The 24,078-nt window shown below is 35.8% G+C and overlaps 1 protein-coding gene across 4 annotated transcripts in view; it reads right to left on the minus strand.

Annotated features, from left to right (window-relative positions):
- PIGN (phosphatidylinositol glycan anchor biosynthesis class N) overlaps positions 1-24,078 on the minus strand; it is a 105,952-nt gene that overhangs the window by 61,813 nt on the left and 20,061 nt on the right. For all 4 annotated transcript variants that reach the window (XM_081253030.1, XM_081253031.1, XM_081253029.1 and 1 more), the window contains 8 exons: positions 23,074-23,204; positions 22,055-22,171; positions 19,607-19,647; positions 16,622-16,681; positions 15,286-15,378; positions 14,114-14,169; positions 3,252-3,330; positions 2,121-2,303 (listed from right to left, as the gene is read on the minus strand). In XM_081253030.1, coding sequence (XP_081109156.1) covers positions 2,121-2,303; positions 3,252-3,330; positions 14,114-14,169; positions 15,286-15,378; positions 16,622-16,681; positions 19,607-19,647; positions 22,055-22,171; positions 23,074-23,204 — 760 coding nt within the window. The remainder of the gene's footprint in view (positions 1-2,120; positions 2,304-3,251; positions 3,331-14,113; positions 14,170-15,285; positions 15,379-16,621; positions 16,682-19,606; positions 19,648-22,054; positions 22,172-23,073; positions 23,205-24,078) is intronic.

The raw sequence follows: 24,078 nt of genomic DNA on the forward strand, positions 1-24,078 counted from the left end.
CTCTGAGCCTAAATTCCCCCATCCATATTATGAGAATCATAACCATTAAATTGAGGGTAGTATTAAGCTTAACTAAATAACACATGTACAACACCCAGGACAGTCCTGGAATAGTGCAGTTGAATAAATATTACTTATTAGCCCAGCATAAAAACACATCTTCCCATCCCTGCCCCTATTTCTATTCTTCAATTTGCTTTATTTTTTATCCTCTCCCTATATTCTGACTGTTAAATATCCACCAAGACTTATTTTTTCCTGTTATCATCACCCTAGCTAAAGTGAGATTTTCTTTATTTAAAATATGATAGTCATTGTATCACATTCACTTAACATTTTATATTAAAGTTGTCAAACATTTGTTGTCTTATGTAATATAGCGTAGTATATGATCTATACTTGATAAGGTGGCTATGTGTACACATATTTTACCCACTTTATTTAATGACAAGCTCCTTGAGAAGCTTGTAATTTTGTATCTGAATTGTGTATTTCTTGGTGTATCCCATGAAGCATCTCGCATTGTGCTGTATACACAAATATTCTCTGCATTATCAGATTAACGAATAAAGAACTATCAGCTGTGAAATCTGCTGACACAACAATCTAAAGACATCATATGCCTTCTCAATAACCCAAAACGTCAAGACAAATACCAAAAGGCAGCGTTTGGTATTAGACTACTCTGGACTCAAATCTCAGTTCCTCCACATCCTAGCTGAATGGCCTTTTGCAAATTACTTAAATAGCTTCAGTTTCCTCTTTTATACAGAAAAATTATAGTGCCTACTTCCAGCACTGTTACGTTTAAAGTGGCAAAATAGATTTCAAATACCCAGCTGAATGCCTAGTTATATCCTCCACTAAAACACGTTTGTTTTTGTCTCTTTTCCTACCACGTAAGAAATGATTTCTACTCTAGCCAATTTCACATACATTCAAATAATGAAAATTACTTGGGGTAAATTATTTAAGATGCATTACAGCATTATAAAGAAATGGAATAAATACTACTGCTCTTCCTTCCATTACAGAAAAATAAAGTATAAAATTGAAAAAAGTTACCACTGGAGATGTCTGTAGACTATTATTATTAATAATACACCATTCAGGTATATTACTTTTTAGAGGATTTGGACATGGTAATAACCATTAGAGAATGAAGCAAAGGAGATGGAAGAGGCGTATTATCCCTGGTAAATGACAGTAATATATTTTAAAAGAGTAAAGTGTTTTAATATAGTTAAACTATATATGTACTGTTATATTTTCTCAGTTGTATAAAGTATTATTAAAGAGCGGGGTTTTTTTGGCATCGAAAGTACAGTAAACTAGGGACTAATTCTTAAAATGAGGATATATAGAAAGTTCTGGAAATCTGTATTTAAGAATTTTAGAGGGCTTCCCTGGTGGCGCAGTGGTTGAGAGTCCGCCTCCCGATGCAGGAGACGCAGGTTCACGCCCCGGTCCGGGAAGATCCCACATGCCGCGGAGCGGGTGGGCCCGTGAGCCATGGCCGCTGAGCCTGCGCATCCGGAGCCTGTGCTCCGCAACGGGAGAGGCCACAACAGTGAGAGACCCGCGTACCACAAAAAAAAAAAAAAAAAAAAAAAAAGAATTTTAGAAAGATGAAAAAGGTAAGGATAGTTCCAGAAAAATGTATATTATTTTAAAAGGAACATTTTGAATAAGTGATTTTATTTCTTTCCAGCTCCTAAACTTAATATCAGATAAATATATAAATAAATATATTGCTTTGAAACTGTTTTCTGATCACCTGTACTGTAGAAAGATACGGAATACTTATAACATGCTAAATAATTATAAAATATAAACAGAAATACAACACAGTTAATGCCATAGGCAAATGTAAATTACACAGCTATCTTTATAGCCTCTTAAGTTACAGGACCATTATTACTGATACACCTTTTTTCCAACTAAAGAAACAGAGATTACTGAGAAAAAAAGACCCAGTACAACAAAAGCAAATGAAAGAGTTAGCTTAGTACAGCATGTACATTATATGAACTCACTGCAGTTAACTTGATATAATTTCTTTCCTTAGTCTTATGATTTTACACCATCATCTGAATCTTCATTATACTTTCTGAACATACCTTGACTTCTTTACTAACACCTCTGTTAAGGCTGCAGTGAGACTTGATGATCAGCAAAGAAACATAAGATGTCCATCCCACAAAACCAAGAACGACATTGAAAGCCAAAAAGAATCTGTCATAAGTGTGATAGTAGGACAATCCTTTCAATGCAAGATTAATCAGCTCCTTGCAAAGGGAGACCTATGGTGAAAGAAAAATATAACTCACCACATGCAAAGACAAAGAAAATCTAAGTTTCAAAGGAAGAAAAATTATTAAAGTAATCGTAGATTATTGATCAAAAACAGATTTTGATTGTTCAAGGATCTTCTTGCAAAGTATAAGAAAAATTCCTGAATAAAATAAATTTCTAAATCTTGATAAAAAAGGACATTTAAAATGCAAACTATCTATGAGATATGCAATTATTTTAAATGATTCTGAATGATTCATTTTGTGGAAATTATCTTCAAATGACACATGAAAGAAATGGTTCTCTAATATAGGTCCCTGATAGGAGATGCCCACATTTACATTTTTTGACTTTCTCATATCAGATTACCCAAATCAGTTATAAAACATTATTAAAATAGCTTAATATTTTAGTAGAGAAGAATAGCTTGCCACTGTAAAACCATAACAAAAATAAGCATTAGAAATGCCATCATACTACTTAGGAAATTTTAGAAACCAAAATAGAATTCTTTCTTACTTTAAAATTATATGACCACTTAAAAGAGAGAAAATTAATGAAAAACATAGTAGGGTAGGAGTTGGGAAAAGTCAGAGCTTCAGTATGAACCATTAGATTTCTAATAGTGTGAAGCTAATTCTAAATGTACAGATATGTCATGTTCTAAAATATTATGCATAAATAAGTTGGATGACAGAAGCTTGGAATATACTTTCTCATTATAGAGAACAGCAATTGTTCATTTCCAATGTTAACCTCAAAAAATTTACCTATAACATTACCTGAAATAAGAGAAGTATGTCCATGTGGCTAAAGCAGCTACTTAGGAAATTCAACCCTTCCTTAAAGGTTCAGGACAGCTCCCTGGCCGGCCCACTGCGCCTTCCATCACCATACCTGCCCCTCCCCATACCTGAATGATCAGCTATTTATATATACAAGGCCTGCATACTTACTGCTTCATCATACTTTTTCTGTTTTATATAAGATCTTGCTTTTCTTAAAATGTTGATCTGTTTAGAATCAGAAAGCGAGCTACAAAAGAAAAAAAAATGCTTTAGGTTTAAAACGTTTCTTCATTTCAATTACATTTTTTCTTGGTTCTTTGCTTAATTGAAAATAAAAGGATGGTGAAAATTGAGTAAAGAAAGAGAGAAAGAAACAAACAAACAAACTCTGAGCCAAACTGTATCACTGCTGGTTATCTGAACTCTTCCAAGAAATAACTTATAATTAAATTTGGTTTTCTTGACTCAAAGTTTCAACTGCCAAGCTCCACTTATGACAGTCATACAATACATCATTGGAAGAAATGTAATGCTCTGGCTAACACAGAAATTCTGATTAAATCAATGTAATTAACGGAACAACAAACGAGTGGTCTGAGTTACAACGCTCAGCTCTCTCATGCTCATGGTAGACACAACAGACAGGGCAGATTCATTACGGTGCTTTGTACCCTTGAGCCAGACAGGGCCTGACAATTTGCATTATCAAAGAGATCTGAGCAGAGCTTAACCAACAATTAAAGTTAGTGAATAATTTGAATCTATTTGCTATTTTTGTATTACACCATATACTTTTTTGGTTTTCCTACCTTTCATTTCTCTTTCCACCATTTCCCTGTCCTTGTTTTACCACAGTAAAAACCTTAAATACAAAGGAGAAATACTCCTAATACTGCATAAGTAATTTTTAAATAAGTATATTTAAACACAAAATTGAATATATACTGCTTAACTAGTATCTACATTCCTAAAGTGAATACCTTTACATTTTAAAAGTGTAAAAAAGTTATTTAAGGATATATTAGGTTGGATCATTTGAAACTGATGTTTTTATATGTCAAAAACTCCAAATGAAATTTTGACAATTTCATATGGCTCAATAATCACTTGTCTTCTTTCTACTTGGTTTCAGCAGCTTCTAAAGAGATAAGATGGAGACTTTGTAGAAAGTTCATCTTTTAAGCAATGTTATTAGTTTGGGTGGGTCACAGACATCTTTCAGAATCAGAAACTCGCTCTAGAAAAATAAATAATCCAAAATCTTACATATAATTTCAGAAAATTCAAGAACCCCAGAACTCAACTATGAACTCTCTACAGTTCTATAGAGGCTTGATTAAGAATCTATGCCTACACCAAGGGATCCCAGATCTTTCAACTCATGGGAACCCAATCACTGTCAGATTGTAGTAAAATCCCCCACCCCTGGGCTCAATGGGATGTGGAAGAAAAAGGTACCAGGAAGCAAGAATACATGAAAGAAAAACAAGTTACTTCAACTGTTGCCATGATCCAGTTCTCTGTCCTTCAGACACCACACATTTTGGAATATCTTCCTAGAAGTCTTAGAAATGGAATTACTGGGCCAAAGGGCACAGGCATTCTTTGAAGGCTACATCTAAGATACATTTTCCAAAGTTCTATAAAATCCTTCTAAGTTGATCTTCCTTCTCCTTGCTCTAATCCACTCCACTTCCTAAAATACTGATTACATCTTCTGATATATGTGAAATTGATATGGGTATATTATTGTCTACTTCATCAATTCTAAACTTCCTGGACTACTGATGACCATCTCCTTCTATTCTACTTAATTTCCCATTATCCCAAATATATACTCTGTTATAAAATGGTTAAGCTCTTCATTCTTCACCTATCTTGCATTCATGTCTGGGTTATTGTTCACAAAGACCCTCCCGTCTCTGCTTTCTAAAATCAAATCTTCATCATCCTTTATGGTCTACTCCAAATCTCACTCACACCATTAGCACTTTAGTGCACTCTCATCATCAATTTATTTCTCTTCAATTAAATTTTAAACTTTATGAGGGCCACTAATTATTTACATTAATATCAATAATACTCAGCAAAGTGCAAAGCACATAAAATGAATCAATAACTCTTAATTGATTAAAATGCTATAAAAAGGGCTTCCCTGGTGGCGCAGTGGTTGAGAGTCTGCCTGCCGATGCAGGGGACACGGGTTTGTGCCCCGGTCCGGGAAGATCCCACATGCCGCGGAGCGGCTGGCCCTGTGAGCCATGGCCGCTGAGCCTGCATGTCCGGAGCCTGTGCTCCGTGGTAGGAGAGGCCACAAAAGTGAGAGGGCCGTATACCGCAAAAAACAAACAAACAAACAAAAAAACCAAAGTTAGCAGAAGGAAAGAAATCATAAAGATCAGATCAGAAATAAATGAAAAAGAAATGAAGGAAAGGATAGCAGAGTTCAATAAAACTAAAAGCTGGTTCTTTGAGAAGATAAAGAAAATTGATAAACCATTAGCCAGACTCATCAAGAAAAAAAGGGAGAAGAATCAAATCAATAGATTTAGAAATGAAAAAGAAGTAACAACTGACACTGCAGAAATACAAAGGATCATGAGAGATTACTACAAGCAACTATCTGCTAATAAAATGGACAACCTGGAAGAAATGGACAAATTCTTAGAAATGCATAACCTGCTGAGACTGAATGAGGAAGAAATAGAAAATATGAACAGACCAATCAGAAGCACTGAAATTGAAACCGTGATTAAAAATGTTCCAACAAACAAAAGCCCAGGACCAGATGGCTTCACAGGTGAATTCTATCAAACATTTAGAGAAGAGGTAATACCTATCCTTCTCAAACTCTTCCAAAATATAGCAGATGGAGGAACACTCCCAAACTCATTCTACGAGACCACCATCACCTTGATACCAAAACCAGACAGAGATGTCACAAAGAAAGAAAACTACAGGCCAGTATCACTGATGAACAGAGATGCAAAAATCCTCAACAAAATACTAGCAAACAGAATCCAACAGCACATTAAAAGGATCATACACCATGATCAAGTGGGGTTTATTCCAGGAATGCAAGGATTCTTCAATATATGCAAATCAATCAACATGATACACCATATTAACAAATTAAAGGAGAAAAACCATATGATCATCTCAATAGATGCAGAGAAAGCGTTTGACAAAATTCAACACCCATTTATGATAAAAACCCTGCAGAAAGTAGGCATAGAGGGAACTTTCCTCAACATAATAAAGGCCATATATGACAAACCCACAGCCAACATCGTCCTCAATGGTGAACAACTGAAAGCATTTCCACTAAGATCAGGAACAAGACAAGGTCGCCCACTCTCACCACTCTTATTCAACATAGTTTTGGAAGTTTTAGCCACAGCAATCAGAGAAGAAAAGGAAACAAAAGGAATCCAAATCGGAAAAGAAGAAGTAAAGCTGTCACTGTTTGCAGATGACATGATACTATACATAGAGAATCCTAAAAATGCTACCAGAAAACTACTAGAGCTAATCAATGAATTTGGTAAAGTAGCAGGATACAAAATTAATGTACAGAAATCTCTGGCATTCCTATACACTAATGATGAAAAATCTGAAAGTGAAATCAAGAAAACACTCCCATTTACCACTGCAACAAAAAGAATAAAATATCTAGGAATAAACCTACCTAAGGAGACAAAAGACCTGTATGCAGAAAATTATAAGACACTGATGATAGAAATTAAAGATGATACAAATAGATGGAGAGATATACCATGTTCTTGGATTGGAAGAATCAACATTGTGAAAATGACTCTGCTACCCAAAGCAATCTACAGATTCAATGCAATCCCTATCAGACTACCACTGGCATTTTTCACAGAACTAGAACAAAAATATTCACAATTTGTATGGAAACACAAAAGACCCCGAATAGCCAAAGCAATTCTGAGAATGAAAAACGGAGCTGGAGGAATCGGGCTCCCTGACTTTGGACTATACTACAAAGCTACAGTAATCAAGACAGTATGGTACGGGCACAAAAACAGAAATTTAGATCAATGGAACAGGATAGAAAGCCCAGAGATAAACCCACGCACATATGGTCAACTTATCTTTGATAAAGGAGGCAGGAATGTACAGTGGAGAAAGGACAGCCTCTTCAATAAGTGGTGCTGGGAAAACTGGACAGCTACATGTAAAAGTATGAGATTAGACCACTCCCTAACACTATACACAAAAATAAGCTCAAAATGGATTAAAGACCTAAATGTAAGGCCAGAAACTATCAAACTCTTAGAGGAAAACATAGGCAGAACACTCTATGACCTAAATCACAGCAAGATCCTTTTTGACCCACCTCCCAGAGAAATGGAAATAAAAACAAAAATAAACAAATGGGACCTAATGAAACTTCAAAGCTTTTGCACAGCAAAGGAAACCATAAACAAGACCAAAAGACAACCCTCAGAATCGGAGAAAATATTTGCAAATGAAGCAACTGACAAAGGATTAATCTCCAAAATTTACAAGCAGCTCATGCAGCTCAATAATAAAAAAACAAACAACCCAATCCAAAAATGGGCAGAAGACCTAAATAGACATTTCTCCAAAGAAGATATACAGACTGCCAATAAACACATGAAAGAATGCTCAACATCATTAATCATTAGAGAAATGCAAATCCAACCTACAATGAGATATCATCTCACACCGGTCAGAATGGCCATCATCAAAAAAACTAGAAACAATAAATGCTGGAGAGGGTGTGGAGAAAAGGGAACACTCTTGCAGTGCTGGTGGGCATGTGAATTGGTACAGCCACTATGGAGAACAGTATGGAGGTTCCTTAAAAAACTACAAATAGAACTACCATATGACCCAGCAATCCCACTACTGGACATATACCCTGAGAAAACCATAATTCAAAAAGAGTCATGTACCAAAATGTTCACTGCAGCTCTATTTACAATAGCCCCGAGATGGAAACAACCTAAGTGTCCATCATCGGATGAATGGATAAAGAAGATGTGGCACATATATACAATGGAATATTACTCAGCCATAAAAAGAAACGAAATTGAGCTATTTGTAATGAGGTGGATGGACCTAGAGTCTGTCATACAGAGTGAAGTAAGTCAGAAAGGGAAAAACAAATACCATATGCCAACACATATAAATGGAATTTAAGAAAAAAAAATGTCATGAAGAACCTAGGGGTAAGACAGGAATAAAGACACAGACCTACTAGAGAATGGACTTGAGGATATGGGGAGGGGGAAGGGTAAGCTGTGACAAAGCGAGAGAGTGGCATGGACATATATACATTACCAAACGTAAAATAGATAGCTAGTGGGAAGCAGCCGCATAGCACAGGGAGATCAGCTCGGTGCTTTGTGACCACCTAGAGGGGTGGGATAGGGAGGGTGGGAGGGAGGGAGACGCAAGAGGGAAGGGATATGGGAACATATGTATATGTATAACTGATTTACTTTGTTATAAAGCAGAAACTAACACACTATTGTAAAGCAATTATACTCCAATAAAGTTGTAAAAAAAATAAATAAAAAGTTACTTAAAAAAATATTTATTTAGTTATTTATTTATTTTTGGCTGTGTCAGGTCTCTGTTGATGTACGCAGGCTTTCTCTAGTTGTGGCAAGCAGGGGCTACTCTTTGTTATGGTGTGCGGGTTTCTCATTGTGGTGGCTTCTCTTGCTACAGAGCATGGGCTCTAGGTGCGCGGGCTTCCATAGTTGTGGCTCATGGGCTCCGGAGTGCAGGCTCAGTAGTTGTGGCTCATGGGCTTAGTTCCTCCGCGGCATGTAGGATCTTCCTGGGCCAGGGCTCGAACCTGTGTCCTCTAAATTGGCAGGAGGATTCTTAACTACTGTGCTACCAGGGAAGTCCCAAAAGTTACTTTTTTAAAAGAAGAATTTTGGGTTTGAGGCAGAAAATTATACTTTTAGTAAATAATTAGTAAATCAGATGGATGAAGTGGTAGAAAGATTCACATTAAAACAAATATTTAAAATTTGGTCCAAGGGAGGAATTTTAATCCATGTCAGACTAAAACAAATAAATATATTAAAAAGAATCAAAGTATCTTTTGTCGGGCTTCCCTGGTGGTGCAGTGGTTGAGAGTCCGCCTGCCGATGCAGGGGATACGGGTTCGTGCCCCGGTCTGGGAGGATCCCACATGCCGCGGAGCGGCTGGGCCCGTGAGCCATGGCCGCTGAGCCTGCGCGTCCGGAGCCTGTGCTCCGCAACGGGAGGGGCCACAACAGTGGGAGGCCCGCGTACCACAAAAAAAAAAAAAAAAAAAAAAGTATCTTTTGTCATTTTAGTAGGAAATATTAATATTAAAATATTCTGTTAAAATTTATTTCAGTTCCCTGAATTTAAATAGTGATTTTTAAATAAAATATAACAGATGTTTTGGCTTCTATTGGCAAGGTACAATATCTCCTTCCCATTTTCATTCTTTTCTAAAATATCTCTTAAGAGTCTTCTCTTGTTCTTTTCTCATTTCATGGAATTTTTTTCTTTTAATCTTTTTCTTATCTTACTTTAGCCTCTATACACACTTTTCAAACAGCAAGTGTTTTTTCCTCCTTTTTAAGGTACATGTAGCCAAACTATACTTTTTCTAGTCATTTAGCTCCACCTGCTGGTCATTCCTTGGCATAGACTCAGGGTCCATTAGACCCAATTTTAGTTTTGAGGGTTTTTTGAGCACTTCTATTTGTCATAATGAATATTTCATGATTATTATTCTTTCTTAGAGGTCTTTAAAATATCAAAGGTAAAATTTACTTATTTTTTAAATAATAGGATAAAATAGGATATGCAATTACCATATGGGTCCATTGGACCCTTTTACAAGTCTAAGATATGTTACAATCTTGTTCTTCCTATATCTTGACACATTTGCTATTTCATCACCCTAGGAACTATTACATTATTCACCAATATTCATGCTAGAAAAGACTAAATAAGACAATGGATGAATGGTAGAGAGATATTATTAAACCTAAATCTAGTGATACTGGTGAAATTAATCACATAAGTAAAATCTCAAGACTGAATTTTCAGCTGTCAATATCCTAGATAAGTTTTCTTACATTTAAGAACTGATGAATGAACAGTATATTTCTAACAAGAAAAAGGAAATATGGTACTTATTCAAGAAGGAAGGACTTCACTGAACAATTATTTGTTACAAGAACCGAGCTGTTTTACAAAAAGGATGTGTGACCACAGCATTCTTTCATCTTTTATGATGTTTATGTTCCAATAATTACTTGATATAGTTTCTAAGTGGACAATGCTAACATTAGGTGTATATATAAAGGTGACTGGAAGGAAAGGGATGGTGTAGAAATGAAAAAAACTCATTGGATTATAGAAAAATAAAGAGCCCATTGTACTCAGATGATAAATGATGATAACTGTTTTTCCTGGTATACTGAACATATGTAACAGGGAAAACAGGATACTACTCATAATAGAAATAAAATATCCAGGAATAAAATAATGAGAAATGTATATTGGATGGGAAAAGTTAAAATTTTACTTAGGGACATAACAGAAGATATAAATAAATAAATGAAGTTCAATAGTGTAAAAACGTCAATTCTCTCCAAATTGCTTCCTAAATATAGTGTAATAACCAAAGAATTTTTCATATAATTCAAGTTGATGATTCTAAAATTTATATGGAAGAATAAATTTCTTTTTTATCTGTGCCCATAACTTTTATGATTTTGATTCATGCCAATGATTAGAATACCGTTTGTTTTGTTTTTTGGGTTTTTTTTTGCCGCACTGTGTGGCTTACAGGATCTTAGTTCCCCAACCAGGGATTGAGCCCAGGCCCACGTCAGCGAAAGTGCCAAGTCCTAACCACTGGACCACCAGGGAACTACCTATTTTTTGTTTCTTTTTAAATTATGTTTTATCAAAGCAATATATACATATAATTTTTAAAATCAAAAACAGTACAGAGGGGCAAAATGACAACCAATGTGTCATTTTGTCACAAAGCCCCACCTTTCTCAGCTCTCAGTTCCCCAACCCAGAAATAAAAACTTTTACATGTGTCTGATTTTAGTTATTCTGGTAGTTACCCTCATTTTTCTTAATAATATGCTTTTATTACTATTTCTTTTTTTAAATTTTATTTGTTTTTATTTTTGGCTGTATTCGGTCTTCGTTGCTGTGCACGGGCTTTCTCTAGTTGTGGTGAGTGGGAGCTACTCTTCGTTGCAGCGTGCGGGCTTCTCGTTGCAGTGGCTTCTCTTGTTGCAGAGAGCATGGGCTCTAGGCACGAGGGCTTCAGTAGTTGTGGCTCGCGGGCTCTAGAGTGCTGGCTCAGTAGTTGTGGCACGCGGGCTTAGTTGCTCCGTGGCATGTGGGATCTTCCTGGGCCAGGGCTTGAACCTGTGTCCCCTGCATTGGTGGGCGGATTCTTAACCACTGCACCACTAGGGAAGCCCCTATTACTATTTCTTGACTTGATAGCCTCAGACCCTTGCTGTTGACTCCCCGCTGATTCTGTTCCTGCTATCTCCTCCCACCTCAACATGGTTATATTACTGTTTTTACCTCCTGGTGGTTACACTGGTCACTTTAATAATCTAATACCCAAACCTCTATCTTATTCTCTCAACTGTAGCTGGAATCATCTCCACATTCTATTTTATGAGGACAATAGCACCACTATTATTCCATTTATATTTCTGCCTTCTAACCTGTAGCCTTGTACATTGCCTAAGTTGGTAACATATGCATTCTATTCTGTAATCATTATTAAGTCTTCCTTGCTTTGTCTAAGGTTTGACTCTAAAAGCTGAAAACCAGTATTTACATTATTTATGATTACTTAAATGCTGTTCACTCAGTAGCAAGGTTTTATACTATAATTAAATTTTCTCATCTATTTCTTTGAAGGCTTGATCCACATGCCAATCTTCAAATCTTTCTTACAGTCCCAACAATTGTTCAAAATCATGTCACATCTTAGGTTGCTTCAGATTTGAAGCCTGCTTTTATTGTACAATTTAAAATGTTTCCTTTCCCCTTAAGTTTCCAGTGTATGGGGGGTGAAGAAATGACACCTTCCAGTGTTTCCTCCAGCTTCTCATTCAGTGCATATATTACTTAAAATTCATTTCACTTCATTTGAGGTCTACTTGCTGTTCTAATTTGGAGGATTTGCCGTCCATTTGGACCATTCTTGCACAGGTTATAATTCCGTAAGTTTTTAGTTGCATTTTGCATTTAAAGAATGCATTCTATACTTTTTCTCATTTTGTAAAGTTTGTGCTGCTTTTTTATTTATGGATACAACAGTTTCTCAGATATTTCTGAGGATTTTAATATTTTTAAGCTCTTTTCTATTCCTTCACTTATCTATTTCCTCACAAGTCAATTCTTTGTTTTATCCAAGGCTTTTCTGGTCATACTGCAGGCTTTCAACGAATGATGATTTTCAGCCAGACAAGTTTTCAGGCAGGGTGGGTGAGCCAGTGTGTGAGAATCAACCATTCTGTTGGGCTCCCTGGTGACACAAAGCTAGCAGTGGCTCCGCAGGCAGGTGTTGAGCATGAAAGCAGGGGAAGTTCATGGGCAGCTCCCGGGCCAAGTGGAGGAAGGTGGGCAATGTGCACTTGAACCCCTTCCAGAAGAGTATTTCCCTGATCAGTCTTTCTCAAGTAGCTGATCTAAAGTAACTCTCAGTTACTTTCAATGTCCTGTGTATTTTCTTCATATCAAAAATTGATAATGTATTTCTTGTTCATTTATTTGTTTATTTTGTTACTGTCTGACTATACCACTACATTACAAATAAACAGATGCATATGATATCTAAATGGTATAATATAGGGTAAATTCTAATTGATAAAGACTTGGCTTATAGTCTTTATAAGTATATGTGATAATCCTACAATTAGGGATACTCCTCAAAAATAATTCTACCTTTGACATATGTAATATAATTAATTTCATATGGTCATAACTTGCAAAATCCTAATTTTGCTTTGTTTTTGCTCTCCTATACACATACACACACACACACACACACAAAGGCAAGCTGCCATAGAGAATGATGTGATTACATGATTCAGAGGGCAATAGTTTCTAGTTTATGAATACTACACTAGTGCTATATAAGTTATGAAAAATAACTCCAGTGAAGTCATTCAATCACATCCTTACCACCCATATTTCAAACAGTTTTTATTAATTTTGGTCAAGAGCAAAATCCTTCCTAATTAAATGTGAGTCCCTACTAACTGCAAACGAAGTCCAAGGAGGCTGAGAAAACCCGCCCGAGTCGGTGGTGCGGAGCCACATTTATGACTCAAATCTCCCCATTCTCACTCAATTCAAGGAAAGCACATCTTTCTGCATGTGGGACAAAATCTGCTGCCCACCAAAATCTACTCTCCTCTTTTCCCAAGTAGTTGTCAGTGTTTCCCAGAATTGTCTCATTGGCCTTTTCTTGGCACTTTTCCCCAGAGCCTCCTACATGTTTAACAGTTTCCACCACCGTCTTTATGCTGTTGGCTCCAAAATCTTAATAACCAATTCTCATCTCTATCTTGAGATCCAAGTTCTTATTTTTAACTAATTAACTGGTATCTTCAAATGTAAGTTGAACTCAGTAAATTCATCCTTACCTTTCATACTAGCTCTTCTTTCTTTCTATAAGCCATAATGGCACAAGCATCTTCCCAATCAACCAAACCAAGAGCCCCACACCTTCCCAGTCAAGCCCTGTTGAATTTATCTCCTTAATGTTTCCTATATATCTCTGTGCCCCTATATCTCCTCTACCAGCCATTCAAAGGTATATAGCATCTGGTTCATTATTTATAAAACAATAGAAGAGGCTTTCATTTAGAAGACTGCACTAACGTACCCAAAAAAGACAATGTTTCTAAGTACCTAATCTATCCTGTCAAGCTTTCAAACTCAGTGAAAAGTTATTTCCTACAAGTTAATAAAAAATATAAGAGACTTACTTAAATGGTGTGAACAAAAATGGTAAAGTAGCTTCTTTTTTCTGAGTCATTTTCACCTGGGAACCAAGTAGGAAAATACTTTATATTATAAATGAGAAAAAAATTAATTTCATTTTGAAACATAAACATCCATTGAAATGGTTCTTCGGGGACAGAAATAAATGGAATTTTGTGTTGCTATATTATTTCATAAATATCTAAAGAAAATGTTAATATTACTGTACCATTACAATAAGCTGAGAATTAAGCATATCAAGCCTGCAAAATAACATATTGTAATGTAATTAAACTATACTTCTTTAATTCTTAGGAAACAAAATAAGCCAAGCTGCATTAACATATTCTGTTATTAAGAATAACAGAAAGGGACTTCCCTGGTGGCGCAGTAGTTGAGAGTCTACCTGCCAGTACAGGGGACGTGGGTTCAATCCCTGGTCCAGGAGGATCCCACACGCTGCGGAGCAACTAAGCTCGTGCACCACAACTACTGAGCCTGCGTTCTGGAGCCCGCAAGCCACAACTACTGAAGCCTGTGTACCTAGAGCCCACGCGCCACAACTGCTGAGCCCACGCACCGCAACTACTGAAGCCCGCGTGTTCTAGGGACGGCATGCCACAACTACTGAGCCCACGTGCTGCAGCTACTAAAGCCCATGCGCCTAGAGCCCATGCTCCACAGCAGAGAAGCCTGTGCACTGCAATGAAGAGTAGCCCTGCTCGCCACAACTAGAGAAAGCCCGCGCACAGCAATGGAGACCCAACGCAGCCAAAAACAAAAAAGAATAACAGAAAGTTTCAGTTAAATGGTCACTTCTTTAAGCTCTTAATGCATATAATAATATACATGGAATGACAAGAAATGTTGCAATCTCTAATCCTACTTCTACAAGGCAAATTCCATTGATAAAGAATTGGTCTGTAGCCTTTATGAGCATATGTGGTACTCTAACAATTAGGGACACTCCTCAAAGGTAATTCTACACCCTCACACTGATTCATGGAACCTGCACCTCAGATATGTGAAACTTTAGGACACTAGTTAAACACACAAAATTTAAAGATAATAAATTATAGAAAATCATTTCTTAAAATGCAAAATCAAATATTTTCACTGAATATGTGCAATTTTAAAATTGTAGTAGCGTCCATTTTTGTGTGTGGTCTTGTTTTACCTTGAACTGTTCAAGAATCTGTACTGCATTTGTAAACATGCTCTCTGCTTTGAAGAGATCAGTGCTGTTAAGTATATCCACAGGAAGGGTTCCCTGTAAATAACAGACACTGATTTAATATTAGTACTAACAAAGCTCAAAATATTCTTATAAAACAAAACAGACTTACAAAGGAAGCAATAGAGATGACATATGGACAAATTCTTGGAATAATTAAACAAAAAATCTTTTTAAAAACCATAACTAAAAAATGTTCTATTATATTTTCTTACAACGTAGATATAATAAAGTAAATAAGGCAAAAGAGATGAATTAAGTTCAATAAAACCTAACATTTATTTAAAGATTACTACGTGGCAGGCAGTGAACTAACGGTGCCCTGCACACACACAAAGTTACTATGGTGGGCTACAGCCAGCTCACTTAAAAAGAAAAAAAAGGCATAGTAAGAAAAATAGGACTATACTACTATGCATAGTAACAGTAAGGATTGTTTTGTGAAACTTTGGTTTCAGTGACAGACATACTCACACACTTAGGACTATAGGGGTCATATCAGAGTTCTGAGGTAGATGACATTTTTTTTTTTAAGTTTGATTTGAAGGGCTAGAAAGAATGGCTGATGGGAATGGATTTTGTTTGTTTTTTAGCTTTTCAGCATCCAGTTCCCATTCTTAATAGCATTACCATTCTATGTTGAGATATCAGGTAGAGCATAGTAGGTCACTAATGAGGCCCCCCCAGCCTTCCCTCACTGAAGGGTAGACAAATAACCGAGGCCAGACCACTCAAATGGTAAGCACTGGAATTTGACACCTGAGAGTCAAGGAACAGAGAGTACAACAGGTGTAATGTTACTCTCCCCTAGTGTCGGTGACCTTGCAGACTGGCCCTGCCATGCGACCACGGTGAGCTCCTTTCTCCTGAGTCTCTGGAGCATTCTTGGTTCCTGTTCATTTCCCAGTCTGGCTTTTGAGGACCCCTTTGATTTAGCAAACCAGCAATATCTTTTTAATAAATTTCCTTTAAATGGATTCAGTTTCTGCTGCTTACAATAAAAAATTACTTATATATTTTCATCACGTAACTAAAATACAAAGACATAAATCTATTTACATTTTAGAAAATAAAAAATTTTTAAGAAAAGCTATTAGGCTTGTGCTCCATGTTGTATTTCATACATAATTATGAGGTGTTACATCTTTAGAAAGAAATATAAAGGAAAAAAGTTTTAAATGTAATCAAAGATCATTCAGAAACACATAAAAAGTAAATTTTACTGTACAATAATTTTTTTTTTAATTCTGAGAGTTGGTAAGAAAATTGTATTCTTTACCACTGAATTAAGAGGGAAGGGAACTCCAATAAGAGCAGCCATCAGTGGTGCAACATCAGCCTACAAACAGAAGAAGTTCAAATCTAAGAAGTCGACAGAGATCAACAAGGAAAGTAAATAATCTAATTAATATCACTGTGGTTTGAAAAGTAACCACGATATTCATTATAATCCATTACCTTCAAACATTTAATACATAGTAGGTACTGATCTCTAAAAAATGTCATTTGCTAGAGGTACGTGAACTTATGAAAACTTACATTTGACAAGAAACCACTAGGATCCCCAAATGTAAAACACATAAAACAAAAAGTTACTTATTCTAGATGCTAAAAACATGACCACTTTATGCAACAGTGTTTGAGTATTATGAGAAGGATGCTTTAACTAGAAAATAAATAGCAAAAATAGACTTTAACTAAAGAAATATATATATATATATGTATATATATATATATATACATATATATATATATATAAATTAAAGACAGTATGTATCAGAAGGAGGTTGGTTTGCCAGCCAGTGAAGTCCAGAAAAGATACAAATGAGCTAAGAGGCTCTTTGGACAAAAGACCTCAAATGTCGTTTTGGAGAGCTCCCTTCAAGTCCAGTTTCCCAGAAGAGTTGTTCATGCTTTCTGTCTCCATGGCCTCACCTCCCCATCACTCCCCAGGCCACTCTAACTTGTTTTGACTCTTTATCATCCTGTAGAGCGCTCTTCCTAAAGAGCTAATAACCTCCATTTTTCTACAACTAATTGATTGCTTTTATATTAGTCCATACAATTTTTCAGGGAGTAAAATACTTGGCTGTCAGAATGCTCAGTTTCAAACACTTGCTTGTGATCTCTGAGACCTCGGGCAGGTTATTTAACCTCTCCAATGCTTCAGTTTCCTTATCAGTTAAAAAAGAAATAAAAGTTTCTCCCTTACAGAGTTATGGCAGGATCAAATGAGACTAAGTTTATAAAGTACCTGGTGCATAATAGTCCTGCACTAACCGGTGGCTACAAATGCTGTTGTGATGATTATAATTACGTGACCTCTTGGCAGTGCTGCGCGGACCACCCCCTCCTGGGCCTCTGTAACATCGCTCCACTGAGTGTCTCCAATCTCACTGTGGCTTCTTTCCAGATACCTTCTCTAGCCCCCATTTAAAATTGGAGTTTGGTCCCAGGCTCTCAGTGTTACTTTTTACCATCTAGACTCTCTTTACCATCTCATAAAACACTGAAAACCCCATTGGCCACCTAATCGCTTCCTCTCCTTCCCCCAGAATCCACCGTTGGCCTCCTCTGATCTAGTCTCCATGCTGCAGCCAGAGGAATCCTTTCACAGAAAATCAGATCATGTCACTCCCCAGGCTTTGAACACTTCAAAGGCTTCCTCAAGCTTTAGGATTAACTCCATAGGGCCCATGAGGCCCTGTGTGGTCCAGTGTCTACCTTATTCTGCCTCACATCAAACCACGGTCTGTTGCTCTGTACACCCATTTCTTCAAGATCCTTTAAAATGCCACATACCCTCTACCAGAGCTCTGGGCACATGCTGCTCCTTTGCCTGAAAAGCTCCCTTCCTCCTGCCTTGGCCTGGCAACTGCTACTCATTCTTCAATCTCAGCCCAAGCCTCAATTTCTGAGGAAGCCTTTGCTGACCACACAGCCTATGAGATATATCTGCTTTATACACTGATGGCTTCACAGGCCTCTTTTGTTGTACTTATCACGGCTATAATTTTACATTTATTTGTATGGTAAATACAAATAAAAGTAAAATTTATCTTATTCCTAAACTATAAGCTTCCTAGGGTAGGGAGTGTGTCAGCTTTTATTCACCATTATATCCCTTATACAAAGTTTAATGTTAATGTGTTAATGTTTCAATATTTTAATGTTAATGTTAATGTTTGCACGATGTTTAAACATACTGCAGACACACAACAATGTTGGCAGAAGGAATGAATAAAGAATTCTCAACTAATATAGATCTGAAGCAGTATTCAGAGAGCAATAGCTGAATCTATATTTAGTTTTTGATTATGATCCAATCTATATAAAAAACATATTCTTGTTTTATGGACTTCAAGTTATTCCTATCCCTTTGACAGTGATTTTTATTGCAAATTAATAGACTGCTATCTGATTCTATACATTGTCACTTACTTGGATAATAAGCATCCATCCTGAGTGAAGAGACCATTCTTAATATGCTGAGAAAGAACAGGCTTCTATAACCGCAAGCCTGAAAATGAGACCCTAGGCCTTGGTTTATCCACCACAGTAAGGAATGTCAGCTTGTGAGGTGACCTGGAGAAGTAAGGTATTCCCGCCATTTTGGAGGCCACATACCAACGATGCCATGCCTTCCACAAATAGTAAAGATGGCTGTCTACACAGCATATCTTCAACAAGATAAATCTGTGCTTCGTATTTACAGATGTTACTGGTCTAACTTGATTAGGTTGGCCACACATTTTCCTATAATGTAAGGTTTCTAGCTGAGTAATCTATATACTCTTGTCACTTTTTCTCCATTGCATTTGTAAAAACTCTGGGTAGAATTAAAGATAAAATGGGTGTCAATAAAAAAGAAATGGTAACTGACACACTAACAGGAGAGAAACCCATAATGGGGTTTTATTAGATCTGTGCTTAAAGGAACTAAGCAAGGCAACCATGACGAGAAATCACAGAAATGTAACAGGCATGCAAATTTTAATTTGCATAATAATTCTTTAATTAGCCAGTGTTATTTGGAGGGAGGGCATCTTCTCTTTTCACTTTTATTTGTGGCTGCTTTTTTTATTTTGCCAAAAGGAAGATTACTTGGGGTTAAGATATTCTCATTTAACAGGGTTTCCCTTGGTAACTGAAATGTTTTAGAAAAATCTTTTATCATTATTAATATACTTTTTTTCCAGACTGTTTTGGTCTAAACTTCTTATAGATGAAATTAAATCTGAACATGATTAAATTTAATGAATACCTGATTGACATCTTGTCTCTTCCAGTTCTCCAATTTCCATTCTGAAAGATACAAATAAACACCAGAGTTGATGTTAAGAATTTTTTTAAAAAAATAAATCATTTTATTATTATAAGTGGTCAGTGGAAAAGAAAGTATTGGTAAAGTTCATTTTAAGCCAAGTATGAACAAAAAGCGTGCTTAAGAAGGAAGAGTTGTACATTTTTTAAACTAGAATTTTAAAAGAATAACTGAAAAGTAAATATTTGATATTTTCTGTGATAGTTTATTAATTTGGAAATAATTTGGAGATAATTGTTTCAAAACTTCCAAAGGCTAAGGAAGGAAAGATGGAAGTAAAAGGCACAATGATAACTGTCAGCATGACTACAACTAATGACAGTCCTGTTCCAGGGAATTATTAAGGCAACCAATAGCCCGTTAGTCAATCTAAGCTTTTCTTTTTTCTGTAATGAGAGTTGCTTGCAAAATATTTGAAATTTTTTAGCTCTGATGCTCTTACCGTCACTAATCCCAAATGTGAAAGTAGTATAGTGAGTTACTATTAAAACTGCCTCATTCCCCTATCTTTCTACATATAGATTCAGAAATTTCAATAAACAGTAATCAAAACAAATGATTATGAGGCCATGTCTTGATTTTAAGACTTTGTTTTTGACTTCAGGATATATTACCCAAAGGGTTCTAAGGCATTTTTATGATGAAATTTCCTTTAATAAGCTAATAAAGTTTAAAAATATGATCCTAATTCTACCAGTCAGCTACTAAAAATTCAGACTAATCACCTGATGAGGAAAAACATGTACATTCTCTTTCTCTGTAACTTATGATACCAAATATCCATATAAGAAAAAATACATTCTTTCAGTAATGATTCTTGAAGTCATATGATTCTAAAACGTTAAGTCACTGAGAAATCAACTGCCAAAAGAAAGTTCTGTCTCCTAAGTATTCAATACAAACATACTATTTAACCTAGCTTTTATTTAGATTCAATCTAATCCATTTAACACAGAGCATAAGAATATAAAATGGTGCAGCTGCTTTGGAAAATAGTTTGGCAGTTTGCAAAAAATAAAACATAGAGGAACACATGACCAGTTAATTCCACTCCTAGGTACGTGCCCAAGAGAAATAAAAACACATATGCACTCAAAACCTTTTACACAAATGTTCATTGCATCATTATCATAACAGCCCAAATGTGGAAACGATCTAAATGTCCATAAGATGACAATGAAATATGGCATAGACATACAATGGAGAGAGAAGTAAGGAGTGACTGCTAATGGGAAGGGATTTGGGGAGGGGGGTGGCAATGAAATGTTTTGTAATTAGATAGTAGAGGCGATTGCATAATCTTGTGAATATACTAAAAAAATTTAATCATACACTTTTAAAACATGAACTTGATGGTATGAGAATTACATCTCAATAAGAAATAAACAAAAAAAAAGAAAGAAAGTGTGTAGGAAAATTTTATTATACAAACCAAAAAGTCTTCTATGGTAGAAATACCTAATACAGCTGGGAGTCCACATCCCTGGAGAAGGTTTTAAAAGGAACATTTCTAGGCCTTACCCAGACTCATGGAATCAAAATACCTATACACAAGGTCTGGAAATCTGTAACTTATTATTTTTTTTGCGGTACGCAGGTCTCCCACTGCTGTGGCCTCTCCCGTTGTGGAGCACAGGCTCCGGACGCGCAGGCCCAGCGGCCATGGCTCACAGGCCCAGCCACCCCGCGGCATGTGGGATCCTCCCGGACCAGGGCACAAACCTGTGTCCCCTGCATCGGCAGGCGGACTCCGAACCACTGCGCCACCAGGGAAGCCCTGTAATGTTTTTTTTTTTAATCTGTATTAACAAGTGCTTTGAATGAGTCTGACACAACTAATCCAGAGAAAGGCATTTGAGAGGAATTTATTTTGTCCAATTAGTAAAAGCTTTGAAACGCTAAAATACCCTTACCTTACAAAATAACCAGAGCTCCAAGAAAAAGGAATTCCTTTTCGTCATGGACATGGACTGAGAAGCAAGGGAGGCTTGGGCAACAGAGAGAGCCTTCAAAAGTACTAGAGACAGGGCAAAATCTGTCCAGTTTTGAAATATCAATTGTGACATATGTGTGATTTATCTAATTGATAGTCTTTGCAGGTAAGATCTAAGCCAAGGGTTTAATCTAAGTCCTGGAATAATAAGGTTTGTGAAAAAAAATATTAAAACTTATACTTGAACTTTCACAAGGCAAATAACTAACAATTATATTTCAAGCTGAATATTATAAACCATATAATATGAACTATACAAAAGTAATACATAGAAATAGTAATGACACAAATATCAAAATGAAAGCTATAACTTGAAAAGTAATTTTTTTAAGTTAAACTTTGGTTTTATTCTAAAATGTCACATTTATAAAAACAATAAAGATAAATGTTCATACCTTGCAAATATGTATCATCAAATTTCTGAGCTAACACTTTTTGAGGATACTTGATTCCAGCTCCCCAAGTGACAAAAGGAGTACAAGTCTCGAAAGGATGACCAGCTCCATGGGAACCTACAAATAAGACACAAAGAGTAATAAGATAAGTATCAATATATAAGAATTAACTTATACCTAAATATTTTTTAGTACTTAGTTTTAAAGAGTTGATCTCTATATAGCTAATTCTAGCCACCATACTCCCAAATGTTTGCATCTCTATATAACAATTAGTTTTTAAATATTCCCAAAGAAAGTCAGAGCATCAACAACAAACAGGCAAAAACAAAAAGCAGAACATCCATTGAGTGACTGGTTGAAAGAAGAATAAGAATAATAACAATAAGAGTTGGAGGAGATGCCACCAGAGTAGCATCAAAGGCAGAAAGAACAGGGAAAGCTCCTTTGGGGAGTAACCACCCAAGTTTGAGGCCAGGTCTGCTCTGAAGAGGATAGCAAAGTCTCTATATGCTTTTCTTCCAGGCCACTTTGGCTGGTATAGCCAAAAGCCCTTTATAAAGTGGAACCGGCTCACAAGAATTCTACATTGTGATTTGGTGACCCAAACCTCAGCTTTGCCTTATTTTGTTCTCTGTGCACACACTGTGTTTGCCTTGGGAATCTCACAGAGGGGATAGGCTCATCTAGTAGTACCCTCAGTAATACCACCTTAAACTCACCCCCTCTGCCATCACATACAGTTAATTCTAGGTGGATAAATAATCAGTATTTTTTGTTTTCTTCACCACACTTTTCTCTAATTTCTCATGTTAAATGAGAGTATATTCCTTTCATAGTTAGAAGAAAGATTATATAAGATCAGTCTTTTATACACTAACATTTTATGCATGCTATTACGTGCTAGACAGTTTGCATATACTAAGATATCTAATCCTCTTCAACATTACAAGATATTTGCAAGCTACATTTACCACTACTTTAATCGTAAAGTATATATCACTTAGAAACAGACTAACCCCAGTCTGTCATTCCATGGTCAGCAGTAAAGATAAATGCTGTTTTCCCATCACTTCCATAAAAATCTTTAAGAGTAGACACAATTTCTTTCAATCCTTCATCAACTATTTTAATATTGTTCAAATATTCCCTGTTTAAAAAGAAAGAGAAGAGAGATTTAAATTATATTATTTACATTAATTTGGAAAAATCAAATTTATTCAATATGAACTTATAAAGTCAATAACTTGAAGTTCTTTTAGATCTCATCTTTAATATTTTTTAAAATCAGAGCTCTTTAGAGTGTTAAAAGTAATTTTCTTCTCTTAAAGAAGTAAAAAAATCTGGAATCATTTTCAAAAATGATTTTTAAAAAGATATTGATTAGCAAATAGATTTTAAGGAATGCTTTTTAAGTCTCAAATGCAACAATGATGACTTTTAAGTCCATGCCTCTCATAATGTAAACTATATTGCTCTTTCCACATTAGTAATAGGTAAGCATCACTGTTTCAACTATAGAATATTTCCATCCCTTAGAGTGTCTGTGATATAAAACACTATAATATATTTTGAACAAACTATATTTAAGCTTTCCATACAGTTGAACAAGGATGGTTTGGTATAAGTTCTATCACTTAAGACAATGCATTGTGTTAAAGAAGGGAAGCATGAGGTATCCATTACTGGCAGCTAACCAATAGTCTTTACAGTTAGTTAGACTAATCTAAATCAAATTCAAAATGAAGAATAAAAGTATAACATGAATTCTTTCTTTCTTATGGTCTGCAAAAGTGAGAAAAATAGTCACTGTTTTATATAAGGAGTACTACTGAAACATCATATACAAAACTTTATACTATTATCTGCTAGATACAGCACTGATTAAATGGAACATAAGGAACAGCTAATTACATCTTTTTGTGATATAAATATTAACACCATAAAAATGCTTTTTATTTCAAAATTTACTAAAATACTTCTAAAATATAAGTTTTTTCTCTCTGACCTGATAAATGAAGAAT

This window comes from Mesoplodon bidens, assembly GCF_964165515.1.
Source record: "Mesoplodon bidens genome assembly, chromosome: 13".
Lineage (NCBI taxonomy): Eukaryota > Metazoa > Chordata > Mammalia > Artiodactyla > Ziphiidae > Mesoplodon > Mesoplodon bidens.